At 39.8% G+C, this 19791-nt stretch overlaps 1 protein-coding gene and 2 pseudogenes across 7 annotated transcripts in view; 1 reads left to right on the forward strand and 2 right to left on the reverse strand.

Annotated features, from left to right (window-relative positions):
• Lclat1 (lysocardiolipin acyltransferase 1) overlaps positions 1-19791 on the reverse strand; it is a 135149-nt gene that overhangs the window by 39075 nt on the left and 76283 nt on the right. For all 7 annotated transcript variants that reach the window (XM_031357818.1, XM_031357815.1, XM_031357814.1 and 4 more), the window contains 2 exons: positions 19116-19262; positions 10938-11054 (listed from right to left, as the gene is read on the reverse strand). In XM_031357818.1, the coding sequence (XP_031213678.1) occupies positions 10938-11054; positions 19116-19262 (264 nt within the window). The remainder of the gene's footprint in view (positions 1-10937; positions 11055-19115; positions 19263-19791) is intronic.
• Positions 13911-14033, reverse strand: LOC116081353 (annotated as a pseudogene).
• On the forward strand, positions 15471-16757 carry LOC116080380 (annotated as a pseudogene).

Here is a 19791-nt window from a genome sequence, read left to right on the forward strand (position 1 = left end):
GATGCTTTTTACAAATAAGAAAGGTTTTTAATTTCTTGTAAAAATTTAAATTGTAATGTTATATGCATGCATGTACATGTGTGTATGTGCACAGAATCATGGAGGACAGAGGAGTCTTCAATTTAACATTATAAAGCCTATTGTGGACTTTAAAACACTCTTCTATGAAGATATATAAGCTTGGAACTCTGAAAAGATGTCAAATTCTTTTTAGGCACATGAATTACAGATTCAGGATAATTTCCAGGAACTCACAACAGGAATAGCAAGAAACTCCTATGCAGCGGTGTACGATGGTTGGGCTGTTAGGTCTTCTGTAATGACATCCAAAACAATCTACAAATGCAGTAGTTCAGTGGCCAGGTATACCAACTCTAAGAGACTAGGAAATGGAATACAAGTCATGGCCATTGTAAATCATGAAGACCTGATGCAATGAGGAAAGCAGGAAGAACCTGATGAACTGACTGAGGAACATCAGTGCTAAGGCTTATGTCTGGCTAACTCACTCTTCAGCCTGGGTAATGCCATGCCTCCCATCAAGCCCTACGCTTAAACTTTATTACTGGATGCTGGCACTGGGAACCACATTTCACTTAGTTTGTCTTCTGGTAAAGATCATTTAAAATTCTAAGGAAACAGGGATGACATGTTATAAATATCCATGAATAAGGGGTTTTTATAACTTCTGTACTCAAAAGCTCTGTCAAGTAGCTCCACGGGATTCCATATTAATAATTATATCTTGAGTTTGGGGTGACTAAGTCACTTTAGTCAAAGTGGATTTAATCTACAAATAAGATTACACAATGCAAATACCTCAGATTTTAAAGCTAAAATATTTTGTAGTATTGTCACACTGACAGAGGCTAGTTGTTTAAAAGTATTAGAACCATATAATACAGATATTAAATATGATAAATGAATCATAAGAAATTACAAATATTTATGTATTTCAGTTCTTGCAATATAAAAAAATCACCCTGAGCAATAGAGACAATGCTCATGTTCAAACACAAAAAGGAATCACACAAGCATAAAGCTCTCCTAAGAGTTTCCTATACTAGAGTCGCAATAATCATAAAATTGCAAAGCTTCTGTAAGTCAAAGGACACTGCCAATAGGACAAAAAGGCAACCAACACATTGGGAAAAGATCTTTACCAATCCTATATCTGATAGAGGGCTAATATCCAGTATGTACAAAGAACTCAAGAAATTAGACTCCAGAGAACCAAATAACCCTATTGAAAAATGGGGTACAGAACTAAACAAAGAATTCTCAACTGATGAGTACCGAATGGCTGAGAATCACCTAAAGAAATGTTCAATATCCTTAGTTATCAGGGAAGTGCAAATCAAAACAACCCTGAGATTCCACCTCACACCAGTCAGAATGGCTAAGATCAAAACTTGGGTGACAGCAGATGCTGGAGAGGTTGTGAAGAAAGAGGAACACTCCTTCATTGCTGGTGGGATTGCAAGCTGGTACAACTACTCTGGAAACCAGTTTGGAGGTTCCTCCGGAAATTGGACATAGCACTACCTGAGGACCCAGCTATACCACTCCTGGGCATATACCCAGAAGATGCTCCAACATGTAATAAGGACACATACTCCACTATGTTCATAGCAGCCTTATTTATCATAGCCAGAAACTGGAAAAGAACCCAGATGTCCCTCAACAGAGGAATGGATACAGAAAATATGGTACAATGAAGTACTACTCAGCTATTAAAAACAATGAATTTATGAAATTCTTAGGCAAATGGATGGATCTGGAGGATACCTGAGTGAGGTAACCCAACCACAAAAGAACACACATTGTATGCACTCTCTGATAAGTGGTTATTAGCCCAGAAGCTCAGAATACCCAAGATACAATCCACAAACCATATGAAACTCAAGAAGAAGGAAGACTAAAGTGTGGATACTTCGATCCTTCTTAGAAGGGGGAACAAAATACCCATGGAAGGAGTTGCAGAGACAAAGTATGGAGCAGAGACTGAAAGAAGGACAATCCAGAGACTTCCCCACCTGGGAATCCTTCCCATATACAATCACCAAACCCAGACACTATTGTGGATGCCAAAAGTGCTGGTTGACAGGAGCTTGATTTAGCTGTCTCCTGAGAGACTCTGCCAGTGCCCAACTAATACAGAAATAGAGGCTCACAGTCATCCACTGGACTGAACACAGGGTCCCCAATGAAGGAGCAAGAGAAAGAACCCAAGGAGTTGAAGGGGTTTGCAGCCCCATAGGAGGAACAACAATATGAACTAACCAGTACCCCCAGGGCTCCCAGGGACTAAACCACCAACCAAAGAGTACACATGGTGGGACTCATGGCTCCAGATATATATGCAGCAGAGGATGGTCTAGTTGGTCATCAATGGGAGGAGAGGCCCTTGGTCCTGTGAAGACTCTATGCCCCAGTGTAGGGGAATGCCAGGGCCAGGAAGTGGGAGAGGGTAGGTTGGTGAGCGGGGGGTGGGGGGGAGGGAAAAGAAATATAATCAATTTATATTGTGTAACATACATAAGATAGCCTAAGCAGAATGTAAGTGAACAATTTATATATTTGGTGTTGTTTTTACATGTGCACACATAATATCAAGACTTGAAAATGCTTTAGTATTGCTTTATAATACTGCAAATCTTTGGACTTTTTTAATGCATATGATCTAAAAATGAATGCAGAAAGAGTATTTTTAATAAGAATGAATAAAATCTACAAACCCAAAAGAGCTAAAAGAGATATAAGCTGCAACCTTCATTAAAGGAAAGAAAGAAGGAAGGAAGGAAGGAAGGAAGGAGGGGAAGAAGGAAGGGAGGAAGGAGAGAAAGAGAGAGAGAGAGAAAGAGAAAAAGAGAGAAAGAGAGAGAGACAGACACAGACAGACAGACAGGCAGACAGACGTCCAGATTGACAGCAAACAAGCTAAACCTTTTTTGGACAAACCCAAAAAAGAAACACAGCAATCAAATTATATGCAAAACCAAAAGGCAGCAACATGCTCCTATTAAAATGAATTCTCTGATTTAAGAGTTCAAAGAGTTTATTATATTCAGGCCAAAATCTGACCTTTGCTGAGAACAAGCTTTCATGTAAACAGGAAGCTCAAGAGTCTTGTTAATACATACACAACACACACACACACACACACACACACACACACACACACACGTCACATCCTCACCTGCTGCCCTCCCATAAGTCTTGTTCCAGCAATATCCTATGTCCGTTTCCATGCAGCTGACACATGCTAGGTTCCAGCACACCCTCTACTGTGCTTTCTTTTCTCACTCTTGCCTTCAGAGGGAGAACAGGGAAAACATGTCAGTGCATGTAACAAGACTTTCATGGTCAGTACACACTCCAAGTCGTCACACAAAGAAAGGCAGCACCACAAATTTTACTTACAGACGTTTCTTCTTCCACAATTCTGAATTTTAAAATAAACATTTCATAAGTGTCAGTAATCAGCAATTTCCAAGGTGCTACCCTTAATAGAGACATCCTAACAGGATACCAGGATGTGGGGCTAGACAAGAGTTTCAAAGGAGTATAAAATGTTCACTTATTTATAACAATGGTAACTGTGCAATAACAGAATCATTATGAGGACTTTTGTTGGTGCTATAAGTCAGCAGACTTTATATTAGGCCCTCCCTCTCTGAAGGAGACATTCTTGACATCTGGCTGGTAGTTGAGAAGCAGTATCTGATGGACAAAAATTTTCTCCTACTGGAGGCTAATGTTACAGAGTGACACAAAGCTGTCCAACTGTCCCCACAGCAACACCTCAGAACTAAAACTCACTGATAGAAATTCTAACACTGGAAACATTAAGAACCATTCTCTGTTTTTTGGGGGTGGGAGGGATTCGAGACAGGGTTTTTCTGTGTAGCCCTGGCTGTCCTGGAACTCATGCTGTAGACCAGGCTGGCTTTAAACTCAGAAATCCACCTGCCTCTGCCTCCCAAGTGCTGGGATTAAAGGCGTGCGCCACCACTGCCCGGCAAGAACCACATTCTTAATGTACAATGGAGACTTGTTTGACATAAGCTTTGTGAAATAGAGTACCAAGTGTAATAAATATAAACAATGAAGATTTTATTTATTTATTGTATGTAAGTACACTGTAGCTGTCTTCAGATGCAACAGAAGAGGGCATCAGATCTCATTACAGATGGTTGTGAGCCACCATGTGGTTGCTGGGAATTGAACGCAGAACTTCTGGAAGAACAGTCAGTACTCTTAACCGCTGAGCTATCTCTCCAGCCCAACAATGAAGATTTTTAAAGACACATTTCTATATAGATTTTTTTTAATCAAATTCAAGTTGTTACAAGAAATATGTTTCTACATTTCTCTTCTAAAAGTATATATACAGTGGGAGGGGGATCACTCTTTTATCCTATAGTAGTCAGAAAACAAAGAGACAAGGGCAGGAATATGGCTGAAACAGTAGTTATTATCTGTTCCACCTCAGGTGGCCCTGCAGACCTCCATACTTGTCACTTCACAAGAGAAAAGTCCTGCTGCATGAGTATCTGCTGGGGCTGAAGCTCTAGAATGAAGGTGGCAGAGATGGTTCAGTTAGATCTGTGAGAGAGAACTCTTCGCTCTGGTGACACGGGAGGCATGACAGCAGCTCTTTAATAAAGAGCAGTGCTCCACTAGACAGAGAGCAGGAACTGGGAACAAACACAGAAGACTACAAATGGAAGTGAAGAAATGCAGGGTTCAATATGGACAGAGCAACCAGAGGTAAAATGCAAAAGTAAAAGGTGTGATGGAAAATGGCCAAGTAAGTCAAGGCCTGGCCCACACCGCATGAAGCAGCATTTAGAGTAGTGAAGTTTAAAAGTAAACACAGCTGGGCGGTGGTGGCGCACGCCTTTAATCCCACCACTTGGGAGGCAGAGGCAGGTGGATTTCTGAGTTCGAAGCCAGCCTGGTCTACAAAGTGAGTTCCAGGACAGCCAGGGCTACTCAGAGAAACCCTGTCTCGAAGAACCAAAAAAAAAAAAAAAAAAAAAAAAAAAAAAAAAAAAAAAAAAAAAAGTAAACACAGCCACCTTCTTCTATGTCCTTTGTTTCCCATTGATGGCTCAGCAGTTAAAAGCACTGGCTGCTCTTTCTAAGAACCTGGGTTCAATTCCCAGCACCCAAACACAGGCTCACAACCATCTGTAACTCCAGTTCTAGGGGATCTGATGCCCTCTACTAGCCTCCACAGGCATTGCACACACATGGGTACAAGTAAAACACACACATTAAAAAAAGAGATTGAAAAGAAAGCAGCTTTCTTTCAATCACTAAAAGTAGAGTGCAACCATGTTAAGACTTGATCAAAAAATATGAAAATGTCATAAATCTATAAGTGACTTTCTGAAATATGCCTCATTTCTCTACTTCTCCATTCATATGCTACAATTTTGTATCTTTATGTCTCAATAAACTTTTATTTTCATTTCGTAAACCAATGCACTATCACTGTTTTCTAAACTCTACAGTTCTCAGGAATATAAGTGTCTGAGAACATTTTCTGAATAAACATATACGATTGTCTCAGAGTAGTACTTTACTGAAGGCTGCCTGACAGCAGTGTCTAGGGTGGATTACAAAGGAGAAATAAGAGCAGGTGAGTCAGAGGCGAGAACAGAGAAAAAAGAGAAGCAATAGTGTCCAACACCAACGGGGCACAGAGGACAGGGTAGAATGTGGGTGTCTCTCTAAGAGAGGGTCCCAAAGCATTCTCAGTGGAACTGAGGATCAAATAAAGATAAAGAGTTTTTCAAAAGCCTTGATAAAACTTACACACATTGGTAATTAGGCTTAGGAAACTGACCATAAGAGGGTAGTCATGTGATATTATTTGTAATGATAGCAAAGCTAGTTCAACAGTAGTCTGACAGAGCAGAGTGCATACACTAACAAATGAGAAACATGTTACAAACTATTTACTGTAACTTTAAAAATCATTGTAAAACAAGACACATGATTGAACCCTAATGTTTGCTGTGTGTACATGCTGAGGCAGGGGCAAATGCTTCAGGCTATGAGTGACTTTCTTTTCTTCTTTATAACTAATTTTTCTACTTGTAATAATTAATGTGCCTTTTATAATAAAAACAAATACCTTTATTTTTTAATAGATGGACATCCTATACTGTAAACATAAAGTTATGGTGCATATCTGAGAGGTAATGGCTAAAACAAGGGAAAATGGAGCCCAAATTTGGATGAATGGGCACTTGCAATATGACGTGGGGTGTAGTTCCAACTGTTTATACTCTAGAAAAAATGCAAAGCAAATGCACAATAACAATGATGGTACCTGGAGTAAACAGTGCAGGAATTCCAAAAAGAACCTCATGTACAGTGTGCCAGAGATAACTAGTGTTAAATTTTAAGGGAAGAATGTTACACACACACATATACACACATACATTTAAACAAAAATTTTAACATATTCAAGGAGCTCAGAGTAAAATATCTGGTTAAGGAGGTTGCAACAAGGAACAATTATTGTAGTATTTATAACAGAAAAACTTTGAACTTATATTGATAAGTGCATGAGCTTTAGCATGAAACTAACCTAACTTCGAATTACAATCTTTCTACTAAGGCACACAACCCTAGGGCAGCTTGTCTGTACAGGGACGACACATGGCTCAGTTGGGAGAAGTGGGTGGCACAAATGACAGTTGTTTCAGAACTATGAAGCCAGGAATGTCAGCTCCAGACTGAGTCAGCAAGCCTGGGCCTGGCACTAAGTAGTTATGTCTGTAAAAGCACCATGGCTGATTCTACTGGGTAAGCAAGGGAAGGAAAAATAAACTAATATAACTCAAGACCTGGAATACAAAGGGCATTTGCTAAATGTTAGAGGGCTGCATCATATAAAATACACACTGTCCATCATTTTCTACTAAGTTTGCTATAAACTGTTTCATTAAAAAGATAAAGGCAGAATCTGCCCACAATAAAAAGCTGGGGTTCTTTCTTTGTTTTTGCTGCCATTTATTCCAGAATGTTAATTACATCACTTAGGCGGGCTGTGTGTTTACCCCACTCATTGATCTCTTATGTGTTGTACCAAAATCAACAGACAGAATTTGCTTCTTATGACATGACCTCAAAAGAAAGCCAACTGCTAATCTGCAAAGACATCTGCAAACGTGGGGAAGCAGTACAGGTTTCAGAAAATATTCTTGCAAACGGCAAAGGTCTACTGTACAATCACATGTTAAATTTAAGGGAATAGTCTTGACATATTTGTAAGTGGCTCCCACAATTAAGAAAAGTGCTGTGAACAGTCAGGGTGCGTGGTTCTGAATGCCCCAAAACCTCAGTTGTTTGCATGCCTGCCATCTTGCTCGCCTGCCTTCACACACACTGCTGAGAAGGGTGGCTGAAATTCCATCCTAGGTGAGGCTCACTGGCTAAAGTAAATGGAGTGTGTGCTGCATGGGGTGGTGCCCTATGCTGGCTTGAGGTCTTCCCTATACAAAACCACAACAACAAACAGATTAACTGTAAGCAGGTAGGTGTGAATCAAGCCTAGTTCAAGAACTTAAAGGACTTTCACAATGTTACTAAAACCAAGCTGCCTATGAATATACTGCTTTTGCTTACAATTTTATCACAGCAAAGGAGGCCTACGGTGACCAATACAAGAGGGCCAGACATAGGTCCATCAGGCACCACATATGCATAACATCTATCATTACGCTGGCACTTCTCTTCCTGATCAAACTGAAGGGCTTTGTTCAAGTGTGCTGATCCAGATTACCTGGTGAGAATTTACTTTTTCTTTAGTGGTTAACTCAGTGACACCCCGATTCATGGAAAGGCTATATCTTCCATTTTTTTTTCCTAAGCAGAACTTATGCATATGAGCTACATATAAACAGAAATTTGGACTGTTTTGAATTTAAAAAAAAAAACTGATTTCAAATTTAAATAATAATTGCTGAGCCAATTTGTTTGATGACTCCATCTATTAATAGACTAATAACATTATGGCTACCTGAGGTATCACATTTTAAAATAACATTTTGTTTGCAAAGTGCCTACTTGAGCCACACTGGCCCTTTCTTGTATCTTCTCAGCTATGAATGTTTAATCTTTCTGCCTATCCAGCTCAATCTCCAGTGTTCAAGAGAAACACAGCCTCTTACAGGAGTCACTCACGTGAGGATTTCAGACCACAGGACTCTCTTACATGAACACTTGGTACTATTTAGCAAAATTTCTGCATACTATATATCATAAAATTTAGCACTTTACATGGTAATGTAGACAGTTTTCAATGTGTATCATTCTTATCTCTATCCATTAAGACTATAAACTTCTTGAAGATAATCATATCTCAAATTGGATCATATTCTGAAACAAATGTTTTTTATCTCTTTCTTTGGGTAGTCTAGCTTAATTTCAAGTTGTTTTAATAAGACTCAGTGCTTTTAAATGTGCACACCCGTGCCTCCTCCTGGTGAAAAGTAATTATTACAACAGCAATATCTATTACAAAATTATAAATCACCAGACATTATGATGGATAGTGTTTGGGGGCAATGATTTCAAGGCTGAAGGTTACATTATACATTTTATTATAACATAATTAAAAAGGAATCTCTTTCTTCTAGGTTGGTAACTAGTTTTGAGACTAGATTATTTCCATTTTTAAACACACACACAAACATACAATCATATAATGGAAGTTTCTGTGATTAGGAGCCTGTATGAATTACTTGTAACAAGTACCTATGAGTATAATATATAATGTTTTGGAAAGCATGTTAGGAAAATACTTTGTACTTACTACTTTCTGGCATATTTTAAAAGAGTCAACACACCTAATGCTGATTATTTTTATTTGCAGGGCGATTCCACATCCCCCAAAAAGAAAGACTCTAGCAGGATGCTAAACCAAGTACACAGATGGTACAAAGTCAGGCACTCAGAGCAAACCCTGTAGTCACTGCTGCAGAAACAACCTACTTATAAAACCTTACATAGTTAGTGTCACACTGCCAAGTGTTCTCAGTCCTGGTAAAACAGACTCTAAAAAGAGGTATGGGCTCCTTTCCTTGTTCTCTCTCCCCTCTAGGTAAATAATGTGTTCTTGCTTTATCCTCAACTCCTGACGTTCTGAACTCAGGTTTGCCTATCTGCACTTACTAAGCAATAGACAGCAGCCACACGAAGCTTAGCTACAAGTGAGAAGCAAGAAAACGGTGCTTTAGGTTGATTCATTTTAATGTGCGGCTTCTGGAGGTCCACTGAAATACTACCGAAATATTATAATGGTCAGCAAGTTTTCTTTTCACAATGTACTTTAAAAGCAGATCTTCAAGGCGTAAAGATCAGAAAGCTGAGCTGGTCTCCTCTTGAGTCCTAACATTCCTTTCCTAAAAGAATGCTGTGGACTCGGTGGCCTCTAAGACCCTCTTTACTGCTGACCCTTGGTGCAAATTTCACTCTGTTCACTCTGTCCCTTTTCCTGCCAAGAGACCAAGTCTGTCCTCAACACTGCAGTGCGCCTCCCCAGTCCATGTCTGCTCCTGCTGTCACCTCACAGCATCCCACACCTACCCGAGACCACTACCCTTCTATTATCCTTCCATTATCCTTTTGCCTTTCTTTCTTCTCAATCCTCTCTTAATTTCACCCAGCTCACTCATGTTACTAAGGTGTCTTTGTGGCTTGGAGACTAACTACAGGCATACCATAATGAAGGAGCACATTCTCACTCTCACACTATCCAGTAACTGATGACTTTCTTCCCCTTGCTGTCTGCCCTTGTTCTGTGTGATACGTGAGAACTGCTCTGGAGGCTTCTAAAGAGGAAGTAAACTTTATACAACAAACACTTAATGCGATGCCCCATGCTTGTAAATAATCAATGTTAGTATATAGTTTTCTAGTCCACAATTCTAAATGAAATAAACAGAATTGTCATGTTTTTCTCCTTTTTAATGATACATTGGCTGTGGGGAAGTCAGTCACCAGTTCTGGCAGGGAACAATTAATCACTACTTGTGGCTCCTAACTAGTGTTCTGAGTAATGACTAGGCAATATACACTTCTCAAGTGTGCAGCAAAGTTAACAACTAGGTTGCAAGTACATATTTTCTAGATTTCAGAACAGAAAACATGACAAATATACCCTCATCAACTATAAACAATCTCTCCATTATCTCATCTGTACTTAGGATGATCACGTAGGCAGAAGCCCATTCTCTATTGACTAAGAAATGCAGTAATGTGCTTGCTTCCCAGTGTCACATACACCTTTAAACAATTACTAAATACATAAAATGGAAACCATACTGTAGACTGAAAAGAGTAAGTCTAAGTCAGAGAGACTGTAACCTAAGAGAGGTGAGAACAGGGGCACACCACCTGAACGCCTTCCTGCCTCTGCACAGACACAAAGACCTCCACCCTTTACCAGCTTCTACAAGCTGATGGCAGAGACATGTAGTATGCATTGGCAAAGAAAGAGTTATGACCACAGTCCTTATCTTAGTAGTTATAATCCCAGAATTTCAAAAATAACCCAAACTGACCATGGGCAGGTTTGGTCTTACCATCCCGATGTGATTCTAGGCTGGTAGCAAATATTTCTTCAAAATCACGGTACTTAGATGTAAAAGGATCCATCTTAGCAAATTATAGTTTGTATCTTAAAGCACATCAGACTCTAAAAGAAGAGTGGTGCCATTTAGGGGAAGACACCTTCTCTTTACAGGTTTCAAGGCCTTTCATGTTAGGCACAGGCAATTTTATGACATGTAGCACTTAGAAGAGAGAGAACAGTGACTATTTGTCATGGGTCATTGGATTCACATGGCTCACTACATGTCAGATCTACATATACAGCTCAGCAATTTGTGTCACCCTTAATTCAAACCACTTACCTTCTCTTAGACGGTCCACCACGAAAGTAAAGCCAGTGGTTCTTGGATGTAAGACATACTCATACTTCTGAAGTCCGTTCTTCTCAGCGAAATCATTACTCCTAGCCTTGTTATTTTCTAGACAAAAATAATAGACTGTTTGAAGCCATCAGGTAAAAGCTAAGGAAAAACATTAAAAATTTCTTGTATAAAAAACAGCACTTATGACCAGGCATGATGGTGACACCTTCAATCACAGGAGGCACAGACAGGCAGATTTACAGGAGTTCACAATCAGGTTAGTGTACACAGTGAATTCCAGGCCAGCCACTACACTGTGAGACCCTGCCTATGCCCCAAAGGCACTTTTCTGTTGTTTACACAGCATACAAAGAGGACGCAAACCTTTCTGAGTATGTGTATGAGTGTCTGTGTGACAGTGTGCAGTGTACAAGGAGGCCAAAAGAGGGCATCAGATCCCCTGGAACTGGAGCTACAGATTTAGGGACCAAATCAGGTCCTCTACAAGAATATCAAATGCTCTTCACCACTGGGCCATTTATCCAGCCCCAAACATTTGAGACAACCCCTTACAAATATCTGAATCTGTAGGGGTGGGTGGGTGGGTGGGTGGATGGATGGACGGATAGATAGGTTGATAGAGACAGATATAAATTTATGTTATGAATAAGCCTTAATAAGTTTCCTTACATTTATATCCCAAACTTTAAAATTGCTTAGAATGTTTTTAAAAACACTGATATGAAAGAAAATTAAGATATAAAAACAAAAACTAATAAGCTAAAGTTTTCATTAAAGATCATCTTTATGTGAGGTGAGAATGTTCAATAGGTCACTTCTCTACCATGTGCAAGGCCCTAGGTTCAATCCCAAGCAGCACTAATAATTATAAAATCCTGAAATAATAATTTAAATATAATATAAAATACTAATAAAATTAAAAATTAACAAAATACAAGATCTAGACACACAAAAGAAATAACTAGAAATCAAATCAACATTTTCTTTAACCTAATAATTTAGGGTTTGAAAGCAAAATAAAATATCTGCCTTGCTCAAGCACAGAGTGGCTAATATTACTAACCCAAACCACTGCACAGCAAAATAGGCACATGATTAGCACAGCATGTACAAACATCTGAACATGGTTTGGCTGAATATAGCTACAGAGACAAGTATATGTTCCAATTGTTGGCAATAACTTCTTTTTCCATTCCATGAGGTCACTTTACAAATTCCAAGAAGAACCAAACTCATTACTCAGCAAATACAACTGGAAAATAAAGTGTTCAAAAATTTGGCCCTGACTAGTAGAGATCATGAAATACCTTCTGATGACAGCAAATGTTAGGACATGTAATTCTCAGCTGTTTGGAAATTTATAGGCTAGTACAAGAAAAATATCTATATAAACACAACTTTCCTAGGAGTAAATTTAAGATCAGCGAGTTCTCTAGCCCTCCAGCAACCAAAGATGCATCCCACAACACAACATCCAGTAGATATTCTTATAAGAGGCACCGAGTCAAATGCCCACAGCTCCTCCAACAATAACAGGAAAGACCTTGGACATGGAGATCAGTAAGCTATTCTGCATCTGTTGTGAATGTCCTGGGCATGGGCAGACTAGTGACAGCACTTCTGTTACAGTCAGCTATAGACCTTAAAGGGGATTAGGAGCCCCAGAGACACTGGAGAGATGCAACTACTCATCAGCTTGTTGTCCCAGGTGTCACTGACTCTAAGAATGTTCATGTGCAAATCAATTCTTCTGTAGATGTGGAGACAAATATATACAATGCTAAAATGTACAGTAACACTATGGGACAAATCAGAATGGTAATGCTCCATCCCTCATTTCACCCACCCCTTCTGAGGCCATCATTACTAGTAACTGCACTAGCATCCCGTTTTCCAACCACAGCCTCCTGTCAGCTTATTCCCTGCAACCTCCCACTCCTTCCACCCAAACCCATGGGACCGCTGGCCACTCTGATCTTCTCAAGGCAACTGGGCATGTGCCAACCTCAGCTTGTGCAGCTGCTATTCAATTACCCACGCCTTTTGCTGCAGATGAAGTCTTCTACCTCATAAACTCGGTCCCTACTTACCAGAAACTTAATAGAGAGGATTATCCTGACCCCCTTATAGACTAGCACCTTGCTTCCTTCTTTTACTGTCTTCCCATCCTGCCTTATCTTTTCCTCTTTAAAAAAGGCTTAGGTTTATATGGTTCTTTATGAATTTCAATTTCACATCATGGTCCCCAATCCCACTCATCTCCCCCTCCCCACATACCCGCCTTCCATCCTTGCAACACAACCCCCAACAGGTAAAAATCTTGTTGTGGAAGCTGATGTGTATCAGTGTGTCCCACAGTATTTCCTTTTGTCCACACTTCTTGCAAATGTTCCTTGCAATGAGTTGCTGGTCTGTCATGAAGCCTCTGGCTTCTGCTACTCTATCAATACTGGATCCTCACTGAGACTCCTCCCAGATATCCTGTTGTTGCCCTGTCTCATGGGGATCCTGTAGTTTGGGATCTGTAAGACTGGCCCCTTCATACGCTCCAGCAGTTATCAATGGGATAAATGTTGGGATGAGCCAATTTAAATCACTGGATCTTGGCCTGCGAGGTATCTAAGCTTGCCAGCCCACCAGCTCCCGGTTCTTACACCCTCACAGCCGGCTGAGCCAACCCCTACTCTAACCTGCTGCACAGATGAGGTACAGGGCCTTCTCTCCCAAGACACAAGGAAAAGAAGGAGGCATCTCTCCCTCACCCATGCTACCAAGCAGTAGACAGGAGGCAGGGCCAGCTCTCCTGCTCTCACATCCTCATGGCCAGCTCACATGCAATCCCCAGGGCTTGTGGTCCCAGGTGGGGTTCTTCTAGTCTCTGGCTTGTTCCCCATCCTGGGAGCCCTGCCTGATGCCAAACTGGTGGTTGTCTCAGATTCGCCTTTTCCAGGGAATGTTAGGTTGCTAACTATTCAGATGTTTGTAGGTCAGGACACTCACATCCTCTCCCCTTTCTGCCATCTCCTGACATACAGGTGACACAGCAGCCACACCCACAATACCTCTAGGGGGAAGTGCTTTCTTTATTTTTCTACACAAACTCTTATGACAACTGTATGGATTCTTATTAGCTTATCATCTCTTTCTTCATATTACAAGCTTCATGGAAGGGAATTAATTTTGTATATGAAATTTCTAGACACTGGGATATTTATTAAATAAAGAAATTTTATGTGCAAGAGTATCAAATTCTATGTAATTTCATTGATAAAATCTGGAAATAGCTTTCCTTTCCAAATCAGACAGAACTAAACATTATACCCTAACAACTGTTATGGCAAATTTTATGTCAACCTGACAAGGCTGCATGCACTAGGCTTTAACTGTCAACCTGTCACACCGGGAAGAACCTTAAAAGAGTCTTAATGATGAATTATCTTGATCAGTGGGTATGTCCAGACGATTGTCACCCACTTTGGGTGGCATCATTTCCTATAGTTGGGATCATGAAAAATGTTGAGAGAAGAAAGCAAGCTAAGAGCAAGCAAGCCAGGGTGCATTTATTTCCCCTGTTGACTATGGATGTAACCAGCTGTTTCAAGCTCCCGCCTTGACTTATACATAGTGATGGACTGTGACCTGGGATTGTAAGGTGATGTAAACCTTGTGCTCCACTAACTTGCTTTCAGTTAAGGTGTTTATCATTAACAACAGAAATGAAACTAGGAGTGTCCAAACTTTTATTCTAGAGAGTTTGGTAAAGGTACTTTTTAGATAGAATTACTATTCCAATTGGTAGAGTTATGAGGCAGGTTACTTACTCCACAATGTTACTGAGTTTCATGTAAATCATGAAACCACTCTACCACTGGTCCAATCTGAACTTGCAAGGTCTGCTGTGGCAAGAACCACTCCCTTAAAGCAAACCCTGCTCTCTCCTTAAATACTGCGTTCTTTAAAGACCCCAATACACAATAAAAACTGTACAATCATCTCAAAAATCAAATGATATGAAAGATTACAATATAAGTAAGAAATAAAATGGACACAAAACCCATGTTCTCTTGGCTGGTTTTCAGGTTAAAAAGGAGCTGGTGTGTATGTACACATATTTCTAAGAATGTGAGCAAGTACATAAGAATCTGTGACCAAATGATGAGCAAAATGAACCAAAAATTCAAATCGCATTCATTCAGGGACTATGGAATTACAGCAGCCTCTAAGTATACATCTGTGCTTTTTAATTTCCCAATATATACTTCTTCCCTTAACAAGAAATTATAACCAATTATCATATATAAAGCCATGAAACATACTAATCTAAAAATACGCAAGCAAACTAGATTCAGAACGTAAAGTAGAATATAAAATGTATTAGGGCTTAAAATCCAAATTTAAATTTAACTCTAATAATTAAAAACATTTTTAAATTAAATGATACTTTTTCTAAATTGGAAATATTTTTGTTAGCCCCCAGTGTGAAGTTAAGAATCACCCACCAAGAAGCCAGGTATGCAAGGAGGAGGGGGTGGGGGGTTGGGCCACTGCCTGTGCGGTTCGGGCTTGGTGAGCAAGGGGCTAGTGCGCCTTATCTCTTCAACCACAGGAGGATGAAGCTTCAGGTGGGCATTGCGCTGGTGCAGTTCGCCTTTGCCGGCTCTGTTTAGGGCAACTTGTTAAAATGAGCTCAACAGGTCTATTCAGGAAAATGATGAACTAAAGATCAAAAGCAAGATTGAAGAGATTGTTGAACCATCAAGAGATTTGGAAAAAAGTTCTACCCAGAAATACCCACCAGTAAAGTTTTTATCAGAAAGGGTCTGGAAAAGTATTTGAATCACTGAAGGTGCAGGCTTTGTGGGCTCCCATCTAACTGACAAATTCATGATGGATGGCCATGAGGTGACCGTGGTGGACAACCTCTTCACAGGCAGAAGGAGAAATGTGGAACACTAGATTCGCCATAAGAACTTCAAGCTGATTAACCATGATGTAGTCGAGCTGCTCTATATCCAAGTTGACCAGATATACCATCTCCAGCCTTCCTGCCAATCTACATGTACAACCCCATCAAGACACTGAAGACTAATAGAATTGGAACAGTAAACATGTTGAGACTGGCAAAGCGTGTCTGGGTGCCCGTCTGCTCCCAGCCTCCACTTCTGAGGTATATTAAAGATCCTGAGTTCCACCCTCAAAGTGAGGACTACTGGGGCCACGTGAATCCCATAGGACCCTGAGCTTGCTATGATGAGGGCAAGCATGTTGCAGAGACCATGTGCTGTGCCTATATGAAGCAAGAAGATGTGGAAGTACGGGTGGCAAGGATCTTCAACAACTCTGGGCCGCAAATGCACAGGAATGATGGGCAGCAACTTCATCTTACAAGCACTACAAAGGGAGCCACTCACAGTATATGGATCTCGGTCTCAGACACTGGCATTCCAGTACGTTAGTGATCTGGTGAATGACCTAGTAGCACTGATGAACAGCAATGTCAGCAGTCCTGTCGACTTGGGAAAACCAGAAGAACACACAATCCTAGAATTTGCTCAGTTAATTAAAAACCTTATTGGTAGTGGAAGTGAAATTCAGTTTCTCTCTGAAGCCCGGGATGATCCACAGAAAAGAAAACCAGACATCAAAAAAGCAAAACCGATGCTGGGGTGGGAACCTGTGGTCCCACTGGAGGAAGGATTGAACAAAGCCATCCACTACTTCTACAAGGAACTAGAGTACCAGGCTAGTAACCAGTACATCCCTAAACCCAAGCTCGCCAGAGTGAAAGGCCGGACCTAAGGATATGAGACTGTTTTACCCTTATGAGGTGGAATTTTGTGAGATATTTTATAGGTGTCATGAAGAACAAACTGGAATTTTATTCTGAAGCTTGTTTTAAAGACATTGATGTGCCTAAAAGCTCCCATGAAGCCTGCAGACTTTGCCTTGCACTTTCTAATCTGTCTTTTTATGTAGAGCAGCCTAGCTGCTTCTCTGCATCTCTGCTATTTTCAAGTTTTGTGTCTTGCTGTTACAGTGTATGTTGTAAATATCATTGACAGTTTTACTTACTGGTTTCTTTGTGAAGCTGAAATGAAACATTAAATGGGGTAGAAAATGCCAGTTTTACTTATAAAAATGGGTACTTATGAGACGTTACACTATGCATAAAGAATAAAATTTCTAGAGGAATTGTCATGTGGGTGGTGCACCAGTGTTTATTTGGGGACAGATGAAAGAACTCTGTTGGAAAGCTTTGTATAGCTTTTTTAATTCAGAATTTTCTGAAAGTCTAGTTTTCAGTTGCAAACGACTTTGAAACATCCCTGTTGGTTCTTGATCAAAGATATTTGAAATCACTACTGTGTTGTGCTACATATTGGGGTGGGGTGGGGTGGGAGACAATGTTAACATATTCTTGGTTAACTATGGTTAAATATGCTATTTTAAGAAAATATTGAAAAAATAAGAGTCACCCTTCCTAGTGCAGTATTACAGGTCTTAGAAGATAAATTTATATTCCTCTTTGCCATATAATTTGTCCATTTTGTCTTTCACTCTATGCCCTCCAGGTCTGTGCTCCCTCATACAGCATACCACACCACCCTCTTACATTCTGCCGAATCACTCTTTGAAGGTATGGTTTATCACATTGGAGAAAAGGCCCCTTTGACCTTTTTCTACAAAGCTCCCTCTAATTCAACCATAAGTCCTCCCAGAGCCCTCCAATAATCAACCAGAAAAATTCTACATTTATCCATGTGAGGTTTACCCTGTAAAAACACTACTTTAGTACATGTGACAGACTGTATAGTGTTTTTATTAATCTTGTTTTTATTTGCTGAGTTAGAAAGGTTCTAAATATGCTGTTCTGTCTCCTATCTGCAACACAAGTATAGATGATTTTTCTCAAGAGAAAAGGTTTTTCGTAGTAGGGAGATAATTTAAGTATCAGTGGAAAGGTCAGAAGATTTAAAATTAGTTACTTTTAGATTCTTTTCTTATATGGAAGAACTTGAAGGATAAATGGTTTACAGGAAAAATAATACTTTGGAAGAGAATATACAGAGCTGGTAGAAGAGACAAATTCTATCAATATAATTTTGGAGTTCAGTTTATGTAAAGGTAGAGACTAATATTTGAAGGATATATTGTAAGGCTTAAAATATAAATATTGTAAGTCATATTCTAGGAGTATGAACATGAAAAATAATGACCTCCTGTGGTTGCCCATAATAAATCTGATTCATAATAAATTCAAACAGGTCCTGGACCATGAGGCAGTTTTGACTGGTTTGTTTACTGGTTTGCTTCAGTAACTGTTTGTGAGCTAGCCTTACTCAGTAGCCGAGGCAGGCTTGGAGCTCACTGAGCTCAGGATCACAGAGATCCTGTGACGATCCTTCTGCCTGTGCTGCCCAAGTATTGGGGTTACAAAGAGCCTTAAGCAATCACACCCAGCTTTTGATGAGGGAAGGAGGAAGATCTGGAAGATATGTTACAGGGAAGAGCGGGAAGTAAATATAGTAAAAAGTAAACTATAATCGTGTATGAAATTCTCAAGAATAGAAATTGTATTTGACTCAATATAAAATATATTTCCTATACTAAGATAACTTGTCTAAAATGCATTTGATACTGAAAGTGTCAAATTCTTGTAAAGCTTCTAAGCTTTCGTTCTGAATGCCTATCCTAACAGTATTGAACTGACTTGTATGTTCATTGACTTGTATACAATTTCAGTCTAGTTAATTTGACTGTGTGATATTTTGGGGGTTTTATAATAAAATTGATAAAATTCTACTTTAAATTTTCTTTTCTTTTGGTCTTCCCCTCACTCCATGACATTGGGAAGTAGATCGAGGGCCTCACACCGGCCGGCCGCCACTGAGCTCTACTCCTAGTCATCTTGTTATTCTGTGTTCTGAGGCACTGACTAAGTTGCTTAGGCTGGTCTTAAATCTGTGATCTGCCTGCATCATTCTTCTGAGTACATGGGACTTCCGCATTGTATCTGCAAGTCAGGCTTGGGTACCATTAACTGAGTGACCCTGGGGGTTGCCCATCCATTTTGTTGATATTCACATACTCTGTATGAGATTTGATTAATGGTGTCTAAGTTTATAAATTCTGTAACTGAAACCCAGGCTACCTTACCTGTGAGGTCAGTTCCTTCTGGAAAAATGAGAAGTTGTAGTGGTTCATGGATAGCACAAAAATAATCAATCATGTCTTCAAAATGGCTCTTATCATCCTTCCACTTCCTATGAATAAAGATAAAGGCAGCAACTTGCATGGCCCAGCCTAGGAAAAACAAAAACCAAAGTTTTGTACAAACTTCAATAGCAATACTCACAAACAACTAAATATAACTTTCAGGTCTTTGATTTTTTTTACACTACAATAACCATTCTATAACATAGCATATATTTAGTACTCATTTTGGAAATACGGGGGTTTGCAAAATTGTTGTTTGTTTTCTCACCTCTCCCAGACAGGGTTTGTCTGTACAGCCTTGGCTATCCTGGAACTCACTCTATAGACTAAGCTGACCTCAAACTCAGAGATCCGCCTGCCTCTGCCTCCTGTGTGCTGGGATCAAAGGTATGCACTCCCATTGGCTAAATTCTTTAAAACCTCCTTTAAGTCATAGCTTGCCACTATTATCTCAAGGCACTACTGTTTACCAAGTAGTAAGCAAAGAATTTTCTCAGGTCACATAAGAATTCTATAATATTTCCTTTTCTGTACTCTCAAACTAAATGCAAATACTATTTTCAATGGTAGTCACTTCAAATTTTACTTAAATGAAATGGGAAATTCTGTCTGCTAT

Source organism: Mastomys coucha, unplaced genomic scaffold (genome assembly GCF_008632895.1).
Source record: "Mastomys coucha isolate ucsf_1 unplaced genomic scaffold, UCSF_Mcou_1 pScaffold6, whole genome shotgun sequence".
Taxonomy (NCBI): domain Eukaryota; kingdom Metazoa; phylum Chordata; class Mammalia; order Rodentia; family Muridae; genus Mastomys; species Mastomys coucha.